The sequence below is a fragment of the Artibeus jamaicensis genome, unplaced genomic scaffold, assembly GCF_021234435.1.
Source record: "Artibeus jamaicensis isolate MK-2021 breed Jamaican fruit bat unplaced genomic scaffold, CSHL_Jam_final scaffold_847, whole genome shotgun sequence".
In the NCBI taxonomy this organism is placed as follows: Eukaryota; Metazoa; Chordata; class Mammalia; order Chiroptera; family Phyllostomidae; genus Artibeus; species Artibeus jamaicensis.
In genome coordinates this window covers 100,393-116,627 of record NW_026522057.1, presented here as the reverse complement: position 1 = coordinate 116,627, position 16,235 = coordinate 100,393, and the positions used below count along the sequence as shown (strand labels likewise).

General features: G+C 39.3%; 1 protein-coding gene across 2 annotated transcripts in view; it reads right to left on the bottom strand.

The window, feature by feature from the left end:
• Positions 1-2,413: 2,413 nt before the first annotated feature.
• EFCAB14 (EF-hand calcium binding domain 14) overlaps positions 2,414-16,235 on the bottom strand; it is a 35,090-nt gene continuing 21,268 nt past the window's right edge. The window contains exons 7-11 of one of the 2 annotated variants that reach the window (XM_037139694.2): positions 15,498-15,689; positions 13,168-13,254; positions 10,913-11,024; positions 8,047-8,172; positions 2,414-6,116 (exon numbers count right to left, since the gene is read on the bottom strand). In XM_037139694.2, coding sequence (XP_036995589.1) covers positions 5,941-6,116; positions 8,047-8,172; positions 10,913-11,024; positions 13,168-13,254; positions 15,498-15,689 — 693 coding nt within the window. In that variant the 3' untranslated portion in view covers positions 2,414-5,940. The remainder of the gene's footprint in view (positions 6,117-8,046; positions 8,173-10,912; positions 11,025-13,167; positions 13,255-15,497; positions 15,690-16,235) is intronic. The other variant, XM_037139695.2, reaches the window with a different exon arrangement.

Sequence of the window (16,235 nt, the reverse complement as noted above, 5' to 3'; positions counted from 1 at the left end):
CCCCCTTCATTCCCCTCCACCCTGCACACCCCTCCCCCACCATTCCCCCCTTTTGTTTATGTCCATGTGTCACAAGTTCTTTAGATTCTATATTTCCTATACTATTCTTGCCCTCCCCTTATTTCCTACCGACCATCTATGCTTCCTATTCTCTGTACCTTTTCCCCTCTCTCTTCCTCTGACTCCCCTGTTGCTAACCCTCCATGAGATCTTCATTTCTATGGTTCTGCTCCTGATCTAGCTGTCCTCTTAGTTTGCTTTTGTTTTAGGTATGGTTGTTAATAATTGTGAGTTTGCTGTCCTTCACTGTTGATCTTTTTTATCTTCTTTTTCTTAGATAAATCCCTTTAACATTTCATATAATAAGGACTTGGTGATGATGAATTCCTTGAACTTGACCTTATCTGAGAAGTACTTTATCTGCCCTTCCATTCTAAATGAAAGCTTTGCTGGATAGAGCAATCTTGGATGTAGGTCTTTAGATTTCATGACTTGGAATACTTCTTTCCAGCCCCTTCTTGCCTGTAAGGTCTCTTTTGAGAAATCCTCTGACAGTCTGATGGGAACTCCTTTGTAGGTGACTGTCCCCTTATTTCTTGCTGCTTCTAGGATTCTGTCCTTCATTTTAATCTTGGCTAATATAATTACGATGTGCCTTGGTGTGTTCTTTCTTGGGTCCAACTTCTTTGGGACTCTCTGAGCTTCCTGGATTTCCTTCAAGTCTATATCCTTTGCCAGATAGGGAAAATTCTCCTTTATTATTTGTCCAAATAAGTTTTCCACTTGTTGCTCTTCCTCTTCCCTTTCTGGTACCCCAATGATTTGGATGTTGGAGCATTTAAAGATGTCCTGGAGGTTCCTAAGCCTCTCCTCATTTTTTTGAATTCTTGTTTCTGTATTCTTTTCTGTTTAATCATATTTTTTCTTCCTTCTGGTCCACTCCCTTGATTTGAGTCCCAGTTTGCTTTCCATCACTATTGTTTTCCTGTGCATTTCCCTTCATTTCAATTAGTTTAGTCTTCATATGTTCCTCTAATTTGTAACTAAAATTAACCAGTTTTGTGAGCATCCTGATCACCAGTGTTTTGAACTGTGCATCTGAAAGGTTAACTATCTCTTGGTCACTTAGATTTATTAGCTCTGGGCCTTTGAGCTGTTCTTGAGCCATAATGTTTTGGTCTGTTCACACCTGTTATGTATGAGGGGTGGAGCCTTAGGTTTCCACCAGGGTGGAACAACCCAGGTTGCTGGGTTGTGACACTGTATGTGGCAGTGGGGTCAGGGAGGGGCAATGGCTTTTGTTCTACTCTCTCTCAGATTTCTGTCCCCTGTTCTGTTTCCCACAATCAAATTGGGCCCTTCTGGTGCTGGTTCCTGGGTGTGTGGGCTTGTGCACCCTCCAGGACCTTGCGGGTCTCTCCAGTGAACTCTCTGTGAGCCCGGGAGCTTCTCCCAGCACCTCAACCCCAAAAGTTTTTCCAATTGGTGCTTTAGGCTCTAATTCCCATTGCTGGGGCCCTAGCCTGAGAGTTCTGTCTCACTGCTCACTCCTTCGCTTTATCTGTGTACAAATGTGTGACTGCGGTCAGCCAGCCACCTTGCACCCTCACTGGGTCCACCGATTTCCACCCCACACCTGGGATCTGCCAGCCACCCCCTGTGCGCTCTCCTGCCCTACCCTGCTCTGCCGCTGACTCTGCCTCTCTTACCAGTCTGGCTGAATGGTTCATTGTCGTCGGACTTATGTGCAGTTCAGTTTTCTGTGTTTTGGCTGAGTTTTGTTACTGAAACTTTGTCTTTAAACTTGGTTGTGCAAGGAGGCACAATGTTTCCACCTATGCCCCCATCTTGGCCGGAAGTCTCTTGCAATGAATTTTAAGGCTTTTCTTTTTAAAGACAGTGGAATATTTTGCATAAACATGCTTACACTGAATTTCAACATATGAAACAGCCCTAAGTAAAACTTCTCTGGTTGACACAGATGCAGGGGCACACTTATCTTTCTCCCTGCCAGACCCCAACCTACAGATGCCAGAGAAGCAGCCTTCATTCCTTCAGGCCAAATTCTGTGTTTGTCAGGTAGATTCTTCAACTTCACATTGTAACCACAATGTTTGCTTTCGTTTTCAAGAGGAGGAAGGAACCAATAAAAATGGGGATCACAGTACACATGCTCACTAAACAGCTGCTACCACCCCCCACTGACTAATACAGTGAAGTCGTCATTGTTCACACATGAACATTACAGTCCACTTTCCTTGGCTGCCAGGTTACATGGATGTTGCACAAACTGTTCTTGTTATATTAACAATGGCTGGACTTTTTCCAGATTTTATATATTTTATCTATATGTATTTATTTATATTTTCCTTAGTAATCAGGGGCGAGGGGCCCTTTAGTCATAGACACAGTAGGAGAGAAAGAAAATCTTTTATTTAGATAAATTAAAATGGCTGTATTACTAATATGGAATAAGCAAAGTTCAAATCAAGTCATGGAAATCTTGAATTCACTCCCCCAACAGAACCAAAACTACATTATACATTATCAAAATAGCTCTACTAATGTCAAGTAGATCAACATTTGTTAATGTGAGAAAACAACAAGGTAGGTTAGGTTCATATAGCAAACAATTCACGCTCTATAAAGTCTCAGGAATACCCAAATGTGTTCTGGTTTGGAGATGAGAGAAGAGACTGCATCTAGCTGGTGTTGTTGGTAAGCAAGCCAATGAGGTGTGCAGCAAACAAAAGCTGTCACTAGAAATAACTCAACGGCTGGCCATTACGAGTAGGAGCCCATCACAGTCAAAATCTTCAGCTGTGACCGTAAGACCACCGGGGGTGCTGAGAATGCTCTGTCCAGCAACATGAAGTAAGGAGCTGAAACAGGAGGGAAAGCAGCTAGGAGGTGAAGAGTGTCCTTTCTTTAGCTTTGCTGCTTCAGACACTCCTAGGGGCCCTTAAGACAACACTACAGTCACCCCCAAGCTGGGGTTCTCTTCTTTTGGTTTTCTTTCTACAAAACCATTTGCCTCTCTGATTTATAAAGAGGCCCTTTAAGTAAACATTATACCAGAGAGTACAAGACAAAAGAAAAAAAGGACCAAGAAGCAGTGCTTTGGGTACATGAGGAAAGCAGCAGTGGGAGCTGCCAGTGTGAAAAGGTCATAGTACTAGAAACCAAAAGCAATGCCAAATTCACCACTACTGCTCAACCTTCCTCTCAGAGCTGAGTTCTGGCAGGTGAGGCTTGATCACAGCTAAACACAAGTCACAGGTTGGGTAAGTTAGGACAATTTATAAAAAATCCCAAATTAACACTGAATAATAGGTTTCTGAGGCTCTTCCTAAGCCAATGAATCTGCTCATCTTTGAACAAAGGGGTTCAAGATGCCCTAGGTCTGCCTGGGAGATAGGGCACTCGCCCAGGCAGTGTGACAAGAGTATTCACAAGTCTGAAAGTGTAGCAGGAACACCTCTGCCAAATTGGGTAGGGGGATTCCTGGCTCAGGGGTGATGCTAGCCAGACAAGCTTGAGGTGAGAACAGATAATAAACCAAAAACCCCACAGCTGACTCCTCCACGGACAGCTACTTGATGCAAAAGAAAAGTACATACAACAAAGAGTTAAGGTGTCTTCAAAGTATCTGCCTATGAATAAGAATTTGAAACTAAAAAGGACAAGCTACATTACCCTCAAGTATATTTCATATAAATCAGTTCACAAAAAAATACTTTCCAGGTACAGACATACTATTTATGGTACAGTATATACAAATATAGCAGTATAATTCAATTTATTGCTAGAATGTTATTTGGTTGTTATAAAATACATCAGGATATATATATTAAAAGGGGGGGCATGGAAGGCAGCCGGAAGAGTAATCTTTGAGTTATCTAAAGTGCTAGGCAAATTTTTGAAAAACTTTTTTACTTATTGATTTGAGAAAGGGGAAGAAGAAAGAGAGGGAGGGATAAAGGAGAGAGAGGGAGGAAGTAGGGGGGGAGAGAGAGAGAGAGAGAGAGCGAGCACTGTTTGTTTTTCCACTTATTTATGCATTCATTGGTTGATTCTTGTATGTGCCCAGACCAGGATCAAACCCACAACTCTGGCATATGGGGACAATGCTCTAAACAACTGAGCTACCTGGCCAGGGTGTACTAGGCTATTTTTATACTATATTTTGACCTTTTCAAGAAAGTGAAATAGCTTGGATAAGTAAGGAAAACACACTTTTTAAAAGAGAGAAGGACAAGCGTATGAGGTAAGCAGATACATTCATGGGAAAGGAATTTATCTTGGTTTAACTAAATTTTAGTATTTCTAGAAAAAAGTCAAGGTTAGCCTACACCAAGCTGAATATCATATAAAGAAAAAATAAAACAGCCCTTAAATAGTTAAGGATGCCTGGCTGCATCCATGGCTAACTGGGCAACTAGGACAAAGTGAAAATGGAAATCGGCTTCACTGAAGAAGCTGGTGCCATGAAAGCTTCTCTGGTTTCTCCCTGACTTGGCTTATAGCACAGTTAAGTTTTGCAAAGTTTTTTCCTTGTTTTGTCCAAAGGCTCCTGAGAACAATGCACCACACACACAGGTGACATGGAGATATACTTCCTTCCAGTCCAGGGTCTTTTAGTACCAGGCCTACAGAAGCCTTTAAAGGAGAAAGTATTGTACTTGCTTGTATTCAGATATGAAAACTCTTGCTACCATCATGTGAAGCCCAATGCTCTAGGCCTGTTTGCTATTTTGGCATTCTCTGGACATAAAGCTTCTACTTCTGACCTGATAATTATGAAGAAACCTTATAGGTTCACAACCTTTTTGGCCTTAGCCCTCATAGGAACAAATTAGGTTCTTGGTTAGCCCCCAGGTAAAATCTCAAGGAGTTTCCTGGGTCAGAATTAGAGGCATACCTCTCCTCCAAAACTCCTGGGCAGCCAGGCTGAGACAGTGGCCAAAGGACTGCAGCCCCACCACTGAGAATGGATATAGTGTTAGAGGTGGAAGTCAGCTATAGCTTTGAGATTTGAGTGTGTGTGTGTGTGTGTGAGGGGGGCAGGGATTGAGTTTGGAGGTGGGGGAAGATAATCTAGCTCACTCAGGGAGGAAATGTAGCTCGCCACTGGATAACTTTTATGCTCATAAACCCTGAAATAGGATTGAAAATGAGAAATATCCCCAACAAAACTTTTCTGGTTCACAGGTTGGGATTAACTAAGGGGACAGAAACAAAAAAGCCAGATCTTACTTCCTGAGCCTGGAGTCTGTCCCCACAGTATCCATTCGCTAAATATACTCCTCCAGCCACTGGACTAAACCCCATGGCAGCACCTAAATGAGATGCTTGGAGGAGGGAGACATGGACCTAGTTTTAGCCGCTACCAGATCAGATTAGCAATTTTTACTAACAAGTCATTTTGTTCACATCTTGTTTCAAACCATTCCTCCTACTTCTCATAAAATATGCAGAATCCTTTCTTTCATTTTAAATATTTACAAACAGAAAAAGTCTTATAACGAAAAGACATTTTCTGAGCCTGTCGTGTATAAAGTGCAGCTAATTTAAGGCAAATTTATGTGAAATATAAAAGGTGGATTCTTCTCACTATATACACATTTTCCAGTTCTAAAAGATAGGGTCTCCTTCCCTTACAAAAAAAGGAAAGAGAAAGAAAGAGGGCTTGACTTTTATTCTGGCAATTTTAGAATTAAGATCTTACTGGTTTCAGGAAATCATAGATTTCTAATATCATAAGTAAAATTATCTTTAAAAAAATAACATTTATATAGCTTTTCCCAACAAGTTAAAAGGTGGCAATGTGTCTCCTACAGTAGTTTGGAGAACTGGAGAACTGACAGGTAAATAGAAGGGTTGTGAGTAGATATTGGGTAGCCCAGGGTATATATCCATTTCTAAATATGCCCAGTGAGGCTAGACACCTAAAGCTGCTCTTAGCTCTAGGAACGAGTATCTTCCGTCTCCATCAGCATCAAACTCTCTCAAACTCTCTGGTGCTGGCATAGCAGAACCTAAGCAGTTCCAAATTTCCTGGTAGGTCAGCTTCCCATCCATGTTCTGGCCAGTCTTGTGGAAAAAATCCTGAAGATCTGTTTTAAAAAATTGCAAAAAGTGTTTATGTCTATACATACAGCTAATTTTAGTTAACAGCTTAAAAAGTAGCCTCAACCGAATTTAAAGCAGTAAAAAGAAAGCTATTTTCTATACTCCGATTCTAAAAGGTAAAGTTTAGGATATCACTAAATCAAAAAGATTAATTCTTGTCCTTTAAGAATGAGAGTAATACTGTATGGCACTCTACTCCCAAAATAGAAGCAGTGATAGGTAATTACAGGAGGGTAAGTGGACTGGCTTTCTCTCTGTCCAGGGCTTCCTTTTAGATTTTTTCAGATTTTATTTTCATGTTGAAGGGGTGAAAAGGACTGCAGAGGCTTAAAAAGCTAACTGATAGGAGTTGAGCTTGTAAAACAGAGCGGCATACTATCTGTTAAACAGAGTTATCTATCATAGGACCCAGCAATTACATTTCTATACTCAGGAGAAATGAAAATATGTCTACACAAAAACCTCATGCAAATGTCTATAGCTGTACTATTTATAATAGCCAAAAAGTAGACAACCCTGTCCATCAATTGATGAATGGATACACAAAATGTATCCATGCAATGAAATGTTATTCAGCCATAAAAAAAGAATAAAATACTGTTACATTCTATTACATGTATGGACTTTGACGTTACGCTAATGAAAGGACATACTGAAAGAAGGATATATAAGGTCATATGTTGTATGATTCCATTTATATGAAACACACATAATAGGCAATCCCAAAGAAACAGTGGTTGAGAGATGAGAGGTTGCCAAGGGCTGGGGGAAGGGGAATAGGGAATGACTAATGGGTTCAGGGCTTCTTTCTCAGATAAAATGTTCTAGAATTAGTATAAATAATAATACAAGAACAAACTGCGTTTTGCATACTCACAACTAAAACCCTACTTTTACATCCCTTCAAAGCTCTGTCTACTGTATATACTGTATCTAGTGTTGGCGCTTGTGCTCACTTGTGCTCTTTCTCTCTCTTTCTCTATTCCACGTAAGAGAGATAAAGCAATACTACCAGTTGATCTGTATCTTCTTTTTTATTTTTAAGGTGTTACTTGAGCCAGTAAGCTTGCAGAATTTCTGTCAAACGTTTCTTCCGGTATTCTTTCAATGACCCCATAATGAACACTCAGGAGGGCTGATTATTTACATAACATTTACGAAGGACTTGATTGTGTCCCTAGTGAATGACTTAGCAGCTTTGGTCTCTAATACCAGAAGACAGTCAATGAGGCTTATGTTTCTTTAAAAATCTTCCTAAATTCCTTTCCTTTCTTCATTTATTCAACTTCACACTTAGATTCAATAGGCCTTCTGCTGTTTGGTACTTAGGGAGAATGGGAATGGTCTGAAGTTGGGGTGGGGGTGGGGGAGTGGGTTGTGGGAACAGTTGCAGCGCAAGGTCTAGTTCACCACGGAATTTTGTAGACAAGCTTCTGAATAAGGCCTTACCGTCACTCTTAAGATAGTCTGGCAAAACAGCTAAATAAGTCTAAAAGGCTCCTTGAAAGCCAGAAAAGCAGGTGGGGTGCTTGTTCTCAACGCCAGCCACCAGGTGTTTTATTGTGCATGTGCAGAAAGCACATGTTTATAACATGTGCTGTGCACTTGGTAGAGAGGTACTACGGTACAGGTTAAGAGCACAAACTCTGGTGTCAGGCTCCCTTGGTATGAATTTTGCCTCAACTAATTATTTGCTGTGTGGACTTGGGTAGTTTCCCTATCAGTAAAATGGGTATCATACCCAAATATTTATGTTCCCAGGATTAATAAGGATTATACAATATAATGCGTATCAAATCTTGGTCCATGAAAGTTACTCAATGTTAGATATAATTCTTTTTCTTACAATTGAAATAAATTGAAAAGTTGTAAGGTTGAACATTTCCTTTATTACTCCATAGTATAAAAATTTACCTTTGATACTAGAAATTCCTGGTAGGGAGACAGGTCTTAGCTGGGCAGCATTCTCGGTGTGGTCTCCAAGAGACTGTGGAAGTTCTGGCAATGCTGAAGGCTTTGATGTGACACTCTGTGCTTGCTCTGTTACAAACACATGGTTTTAGTATTATCAAATCTGACACTAAATTAAACCAGTATTGAAGGTCATGTTTTAGAACAACTGTGTATATACTTAATTTGAGAAATCACTGACAAAGGAGACCATCAGCAAAATGAAAAGATAACCTACTGAATGAAGATGTTTGCCAATGATACAACTGATAAGGAGTTAATATCCAAAGAATCTATACAACTTAACACCAAACAAACAAAAAACTCCCCTCTCCCAGTAACTAGCCAATTAAAAAAATGGGCAGAGGACCTGAATAGACACCTCTCCAAAGAGGACATACAGATGGCCAATAGACATGTGAAAAGATGTTCAATGTCAATTATCATCAGATAAATGCAAATTAAAACCACAAAGAGATACCACTTCATACTTGTCAGAATGGCCATCATCAATAAATCAACAAAACAACAAGTGTGGCGAGGATGTGGAGAAAAGGAAACCCCTGTGCGCTGTTGGTGGGAATACAAATTGGTGCAGCCACTGTGGAAAGCAGTATGGATGTTCCTCAAAAAATTAAAACTGCCTATGACCCAGCAATTCCACTTCTGGGTATAGATTCAAAAGAAACCCAAAACATTAATTCTAAAAGATATATACACCCCTATACTCACTGCAGTGTTATTTATGACAGCCAATATATGAAAGCAACCCAAGTGTCCATCAATAGACAAGTGAATAAAAAAGTTGTGGTATATATATACTGGAATACTACTGTGCTATAAAAAAGAATGAAACGTTACCATTTGAGACAGTATGAATGGACCTAGAGCAGCAATTTTCTAGTGTGTCAAAGAATTTTTAAAACATGCAATACCTGACTACTTAGTTGGGGGCACTGACCTCTTTTTGCTTAGACTGTCAAGCAAAAAAAATAACAACAGCCAAGACAATAGCTGTCCATTATGCATGTCCTATCTTGAACCATAAATATATGGGTCATCTAACAAAGTTGCATTTTAGTGGTCATGTGATATAACAAGGTTGCGTTTGATTGGTTAATTCTTGGTACTAGAAATCCTTATATACAAGTATAGGGGAGGTTAGGAGACAGAGGGATTGTGCACAAAGGAAAAAGCATTCATGGACATGGACAACAGTGCGGTGATTGCTGGGGGAGGGGAGTACATGGGGATTAAGTGGTAAGGGAAAAATACGATAAAGATTAAAAAAGTATAGGCATTAGATTTTTTTAAATGTCACTTTGGAGCAAAAAGGGAAGATCATTATTATTATTCTTTTGTAAATCAATCAAAATTATACCTTTTTTTGTCAGATTGGCAAAAAATATTTTTTGCATGCTGCCAAATTTTAGTAATTAGTTTATGTGTGCCATAAGATGAAAAAGGTTGAAAACTGCTGCCCTAAAGGGTATTATGCTAAGTGAAATAAATCAGACAGAAAAAAAGACACATATATTATTTCACTTATGTGTGGAATCTAATGAACAAAATAAATGAACAAACAAAACAGAAACAGAGTCATAGATACAGAGAACAAAATGACGGCTGCCAGAGCGGAGCTGTGTGAAAAAGGTGAAGGGACTGAGGAGCACACATTGGTAGCTACACAACAGTCCCAGGGATGTGAAATACAGCATAGGGAATGTAGTCGGTAATATTGTAATAACTACGTATGGTGCCAGGTAGGTACTGGAAATATTGGGGAGGATCACTTTGTAAATTATATGGCTGACTAACCACTATGCTGTACACCTGAAACAAATATAAAATAACACTGAATGTCAACTGTAGTTGAAAAATAAAAAAGAAATGAGAATGAAGGAGCACGGTGACTAAATGAAGTTAAAGGCATGGATTAGTATGTTCTATGAATAAGTGAAGATAAATCAGTATTATATCACATTAAGGTTGGTTGGTTGGTTTCTCGCTCTCTTTTTCTGATATTAAGGTTTGAAGCTGTGGTCTCACTGGAAGATCTTCTAGTACCAGTAAGCATTATGCATGTTTAAATGTTAAGAGTTTAAGCTGCAAGTGAGAATAGCATTGGATGCTAATGCTATTAGGTGCCGCCCGCCAGCTGGTGTAGAAAGAGCACTGCCACACAACTGTGTAGCACAGAGTCAGGACAAGGCCTCCCACTGCAGTCTGTCTTCCAGCCAAAAGAAAGTAAGAGGTTGTACTGGTTTCTCAAAAGCAAAAAATACTTCTGGGGGGGGGGGTGGGTCAAAGCCAACACAGTCCAATGCCTTGGTTATATCCTCCTAGAGGTTAAACCAGTGGAAGTTAATATATTGGTCAATATTAACTAGGTATGTCCTTACAAAGCCAAGGGCCTTTCCAACCCAGTGATCCAAGCATTATTTGTTAACGGTTTTTCAGAAGGACTAATATTTATTTTTAAGTAAATTTTATGCACTTAAAGAAATGAAAAGACTTCTGTAAACATTTAGTTGGTTTACTACAGGCTACGACAGTGATGTTTTTCTGCCTATAATTGGATGCAGACAGCATGGAGAAGTCTATTTCCAGCTAAACATTACCCCTTCTTCCCTTAATAGACTGAAGTACAAATCATGTACCAAATGGGCTTTTTCTAAATGAAAGCAAAGTGTATCAGCTTCATCTCGGTGCGCTGAGGCATCATTCACTCAGTTCGATCAGTCCTGCTGGAACACCTTTCCACTCCATGTGGGAGGCAAGCTGCTCAAGCCTGCGTGAAATATTCAGAAGCCAGCCCTGAATATCTCACCTTCATGGGTGGTCTCTGGAGGCCTGTTGCTTTCAGGTTTGTTGGTGAGAGCACTGATCAGCTGTAGTTTTTCTCTTAGCTTGGATACCTGAGAATCTGAACTATCTTCTTTCTGCCCAAAACAAAGATCACAGAGGTTTAAGGTGGAAGTAAGTCTTCATCTGATTCTTTATTATATTCCCAGAGCCTACTATTTAGCATGTAGTGCTTGACCTCCAATACGTTCTGTATAAGTACAGGCAATGAAGGAATGAATCAACAGATAATAGAGATATCTTCGTACTCAGTGCTGATGAGGGCCTAGCTGGATTTGAGCCTAGACCATTAAGGAAACATTATGCTGCAGATGATCTGATTCACTTGTGAACATTTGGCTGATGGGGTCTGGCATGGCTGTGTCAGCAGTAAAGGAAATGTACCCTTGCCCAGGTGCCTCTGTGGCACCTATTTCCTAAATGAGTAGGATATTGGTTTCTAGGAACAATTGCACACTAATGAAATAATTTTCCTGAATATTTTACTTCACCTTGTGACCAGACCACTTTAGGTAGAGTTTTATACTCTTATCACGTTAACAAACAAGATGAAACAACCAAACCACCATTATTCCCCTGATCTTCCTTCTCTCCCCACGTGGTAATGATTCAACTGGTGGCAGGAACTGCTAGGAACGTGAAGAAGCTGTAATACTTCAAAGTCTTATTAATACCTTTAAAAAAAGATTTATACTTGATAATCTGCCTCACCCCCAGACTGATCCAGAGTGACACATAAAAATACATTTAATTATAAAAAGAGAGAAGTCTGGTTTCTATAAGGCCAGTTTCTAACTGCTTAGACTAAGGTGAAAGGTCTTAATCCTTTACTTAATTAGAATATCAACTCATTACATGTTTCTTTTATTCAATACATACTTATTTCTCTTCTGTCTTTATTTCTACCCTAATAGTTACTGTACAGTAGATCACTCTTGGTTTACTCAGGGACCTAATATATAGACATATGTAAATAAAACTAGGTCCTAAATGCTTGAAGAATTTATGCTAAGGAGAAATTAGATCTGGTAAAGGATGCTTAGGTTAGGCAGCACAAAGGTACTAATACACTGAGATGACAACTGAAAAACACAAAGTATCTGGAAGTAAAGCCAAGAAATTTAGGCAAAAACATGTACTAGCTGTATTTTAATCTGATATTTACTGTAAAAAAAATGAGCTGTTACTGAAATCACTACTACTTTCCGATAGTAGGTACTTTTTTGTGTTCAACACTTATATCTGGCTCTTAAACTTTTCTTGTCATTCTGAGGTTTTTCTAAAAAAATTTTCTTTGCAGCAGTTAGGAAATACAACAAAAGCCTAGCATATAAAGCATTAACATTTTAATATATGTGATTTTACAAAACCGTTGAGAAAGAAAAATATAGATGGAAAGCATTATAATGAAAACTGGTTGTACTATGGTTCATTTCTAAGTTCATTTTCTCTGAACCTCATATCCTCTGAATTTGCCAAATGTAATATGTACTTTAGCCACTCAGTCACCATCTTCCTGGATTTTCCTTTATCTTAGTCCAGGTCTTATAGTATGGCAGAGAATGCTGCAAACAAACTTTCTCTCCTGGGATATCAGAGTATATATCACAAATTGCTTATGTTGATAATATGTCTGGGATGAACAACAAAAGGGAAAGGTACTAGGTGGAGGGAATAGGCTGAGGCTTAAATGGACTATGTAAGTTCTGAAACTAAAATTTAAAAATAATAAAAAATAATTTTTAGATTAGACACCATTTTTAGATTATCTAAGCCACTGTTCCCCATCATTAGTACACATAACTTCCTATCTTAGTTTAAAAGTCGTTGCCTTAGGGAAGCCTTTCTGATCTCTGCTAATGCCCTCATCATACTCTATACTCTTCCTCTCTAGTGTTTATCATGCTCATGATTAATTATGTGTTCAATCATGTGTTAATGATTTTCTCACTGATGGACTTTGAAAGCTCCAGCAGAATAGGGTTTGCGTGTCTACCGTGCTCACTGTGGTCACACCAGCTCCTAGCAAAGTGTGTGGGCACCAGGTAGGTACTTGATCAAGTATTCACTTATTCAATATACTAATTTACTAATTACTTTGTCTTGAAGTTTTAGCAAATGAGACCACAATGCTCCTTTTGAGAAAGAAGCAGTAGTTCAAAAAGCACAAGGATGCTGAAGCATTTATTTTTACTTCACAGTAAGCTTCCCATTATTTACCTTTATACTTTGGGTTTTTACTGTATCTGTTCTGCTGGTCACCTGGTACAAAGACTCTCTTTTCAGAGTGGCAGCTTTATCCCGTATCTTAAAGGGTAAAAAAGCACAGAAGATTAAAGGCAAACATTAAAACTTAAACAACATCTAGCACTTTTTAAGCCATTCGGTCAAACTTATTTAAAAGATCTCAGGACACTTTCAACAGAAATACCAGAAGGAGAATGAGAGAGGAGAGGGAGAAAAGCCACTAAGGAAAGGCACAAAGGAAAAAGCATTCATGGACATGGACAACAGTGCAGTGATTGCTGGGGGCGGGGGTATATGGGGACTAAATGGTAAGGGAAAAAGACAATAAAGATGAAAAAAGTATAGGCATTAGATTTTTTTAAATGTCACTTTGGAGCAAAAAGGCAGATTATTATTATTATTCTTTTGTAAATCAATAAAAATTATATCTATTTTTTGTCAGATTGGCAAAAAATATTTTTTGTGTGCTGCTAAATTTTAGTAATTAGTTTATGTGTGCCATAAGATGAAAAAGGTTGAGAACTGCTGACCTAAAGGGTATTATGCTAAGTGAAATAAATCAGACAGAAAAAAGAGAAAGGTGAAAATGGTGCTTCGTCTAGTTATTTCATTCACAAACTTTAAAATTTTGAAGTATAAAAAGAGAGAAAACTTTAACTTAGAATCATGCTGGGTATGATACTATTGGAAGAAATAGTAAGACAGATGATACTATGAACAATTTCCTCTTCTGGAGAAAAATAAAGTGGGGAGGAGAAGAACAGTAAGGGAAGTTCAGAACGGTAGATTTTTACAATAAGCCTCAAAAACCTTTGAGCTCTAATACTCATCAAATCATTCAAAATTCCGGGCCCCTACTTAGTTTAGCAGAGTTCAAACAGGGTTTTTAAAGTAAGCTCCTTTAATCTTTTCAGCTTTCTAGTCAATTACACACCCCAGTAAAGCAGAAAAGGGAACAGGTCTTATTCCATCCTCAAAGCCAAGTCAAGGCAACTTGCCAAGGCTCTGCTGTGGCAGAGCCAGTTCCAACACTACTTTCTATGTGCCAGAGTTCGACTTTACTTGTGGGCTTGCTTCCAGCTTTGGTGGTTACTTGAATTTACAGTATAATTTCCTGTATTTTGTTTCCATTTCTTAATATATGCCTGTCTTTGCTGTATGAAATCTTTTTTTAAAAAAGATTTACTTTTAGAGAGAGGAGGAGTGACAAAGGGAGGGGGAAAATACGGAGAGGTAACAATGATCAGTTGCCTCTCACACGTCCCCAACTGGGGACCTGGCCTGCAACCCAGGCATGTGCCCCGACTGGCAATTGAACTAGTGACCTTTTGATTTTCAGGCCAGTACTCAATCCACTGGGCACCAGCCAGGGCGCTGTTTGAAATGTTTAAGAGTGAGGTTTGCGACTATTAAAAACAATCCAGCCCTGACCAGTGTGGCTCGCTTGGGTGGGTGTCGTCCCACAAAGCAAACCCCCCACGCCTCGGTTGTGGATTTAGTCCCTGGTTGGGGCGTTTAGGAAAGGTAACTGATCGATGTTTTTTTCTCACATTGTTGTTTCTCTGCCTCTCTTACTCCCTCCCTTCCTCTCTCTCTAATAATTAATTTAGAAAAATCCACATGGATCCTAGCACAATGTATATGAGAAAGGTGATTAAAGAAACATAAAATAATATGAAAACCAGTAAAGCACACAATCTGCCAGCATTAGTGACTTAGAGTCATTCAGTTTCCTCAGATATAAAATGAGAGGCTGGATTCAATGATCTCTTAAGTTGAGGAGCTGGTCAGATCTGACCTGTTTTAAATGGTTTTCCTGACTTTATATGCAAAAGTGTCCCCTTAATATATAGACAAAGCAGGACAAATCTGAAAGCCAAGTTCTAGCTTAATAAAATGGCAAAAGATTCTTTATTGTCGCTGTCATTTTTCCCATCCTGAATAACTCAGAAAAGATTAACAAGACCTCACTTGGAAATATGTGCCAGAGCTTCCCTACCAGATGGGTCACTGGTAACATAATAGCAGGCTTGCCATGTCTGCCAATGACTTGTGGTGAGGCCTGGGCAAGCAACTGTACCTCTCCTCCATCTCCCTTTTAAAGCAGGACAAACACTACCTGCGCCATTCATATCAAAGAGCTAGTGTAAGGGTTAGTGGAGACAAAGACTAAGTACAATACAATGGGTAGCCTCTCAAATATGCCAGAAGACTGTTTGAAAAGGTGGTGGAATGCCATCCATGCACAGACAAAAGACATTGTGAAACACGGAACACGTCAGAAAAGATCTGAAAAGGCTTACCATGCTGACGGACAGGTTTGCTTGCTTTTCTACCTTGCTCATAGCAACCAGATCTCTTTCTACCAAGTTGACTCTCTGGGTAAGATTACTGACTGTCTCATTCATCCCCTCGAGTTTAAGATCATTCTGTCTCTGGTACCCCACTAGGGCACTGTTTACCTCCTCTAAAGAGTTGTGAAGGTACAGGATATCCTAGAGTGGAAATAAATCAAATTGTACAATCCAGCTAAAGATGTATGCTAGACAAGCAGACCAGCAGCACTGAACAACCATTAATATGTCAAGTTACTGAAATAAACTCCTTTTCCTGGTTTAGACCATTGATCCTCTGTCTCTGCTTTGACCCTCTACTTCACATCGCTCCCAGTTTACTCCCTCTGGAATTGTTTGTCCTCAGCTAGATGGGGCAGGGGGAGGGGGAGGTGATGAGGGAAGAGGACTACCTACATGATTCACTGTCTGGTCCCAGGAAGCTGAGAGCTTGGGAATTGATTTCCCAATGTTTACTTCACCTGCTGGCTAAGAAAGCTTGCTGGGTTATTAACTGAAATGTCCATTAACCTAATTTGTCAGAACAAAACCACCTTAGGAACAATGCCAATTACTGAATTGGCTCATGTAGCAAAACCATAACAAGTAATGCATTATTTAGTACAGGATTCAATTATTTTTATTGGCATCTTTTACTTACTGATGACTACTTAAATAGAAATGATGACTATAGGTTTTAAAGGGCAT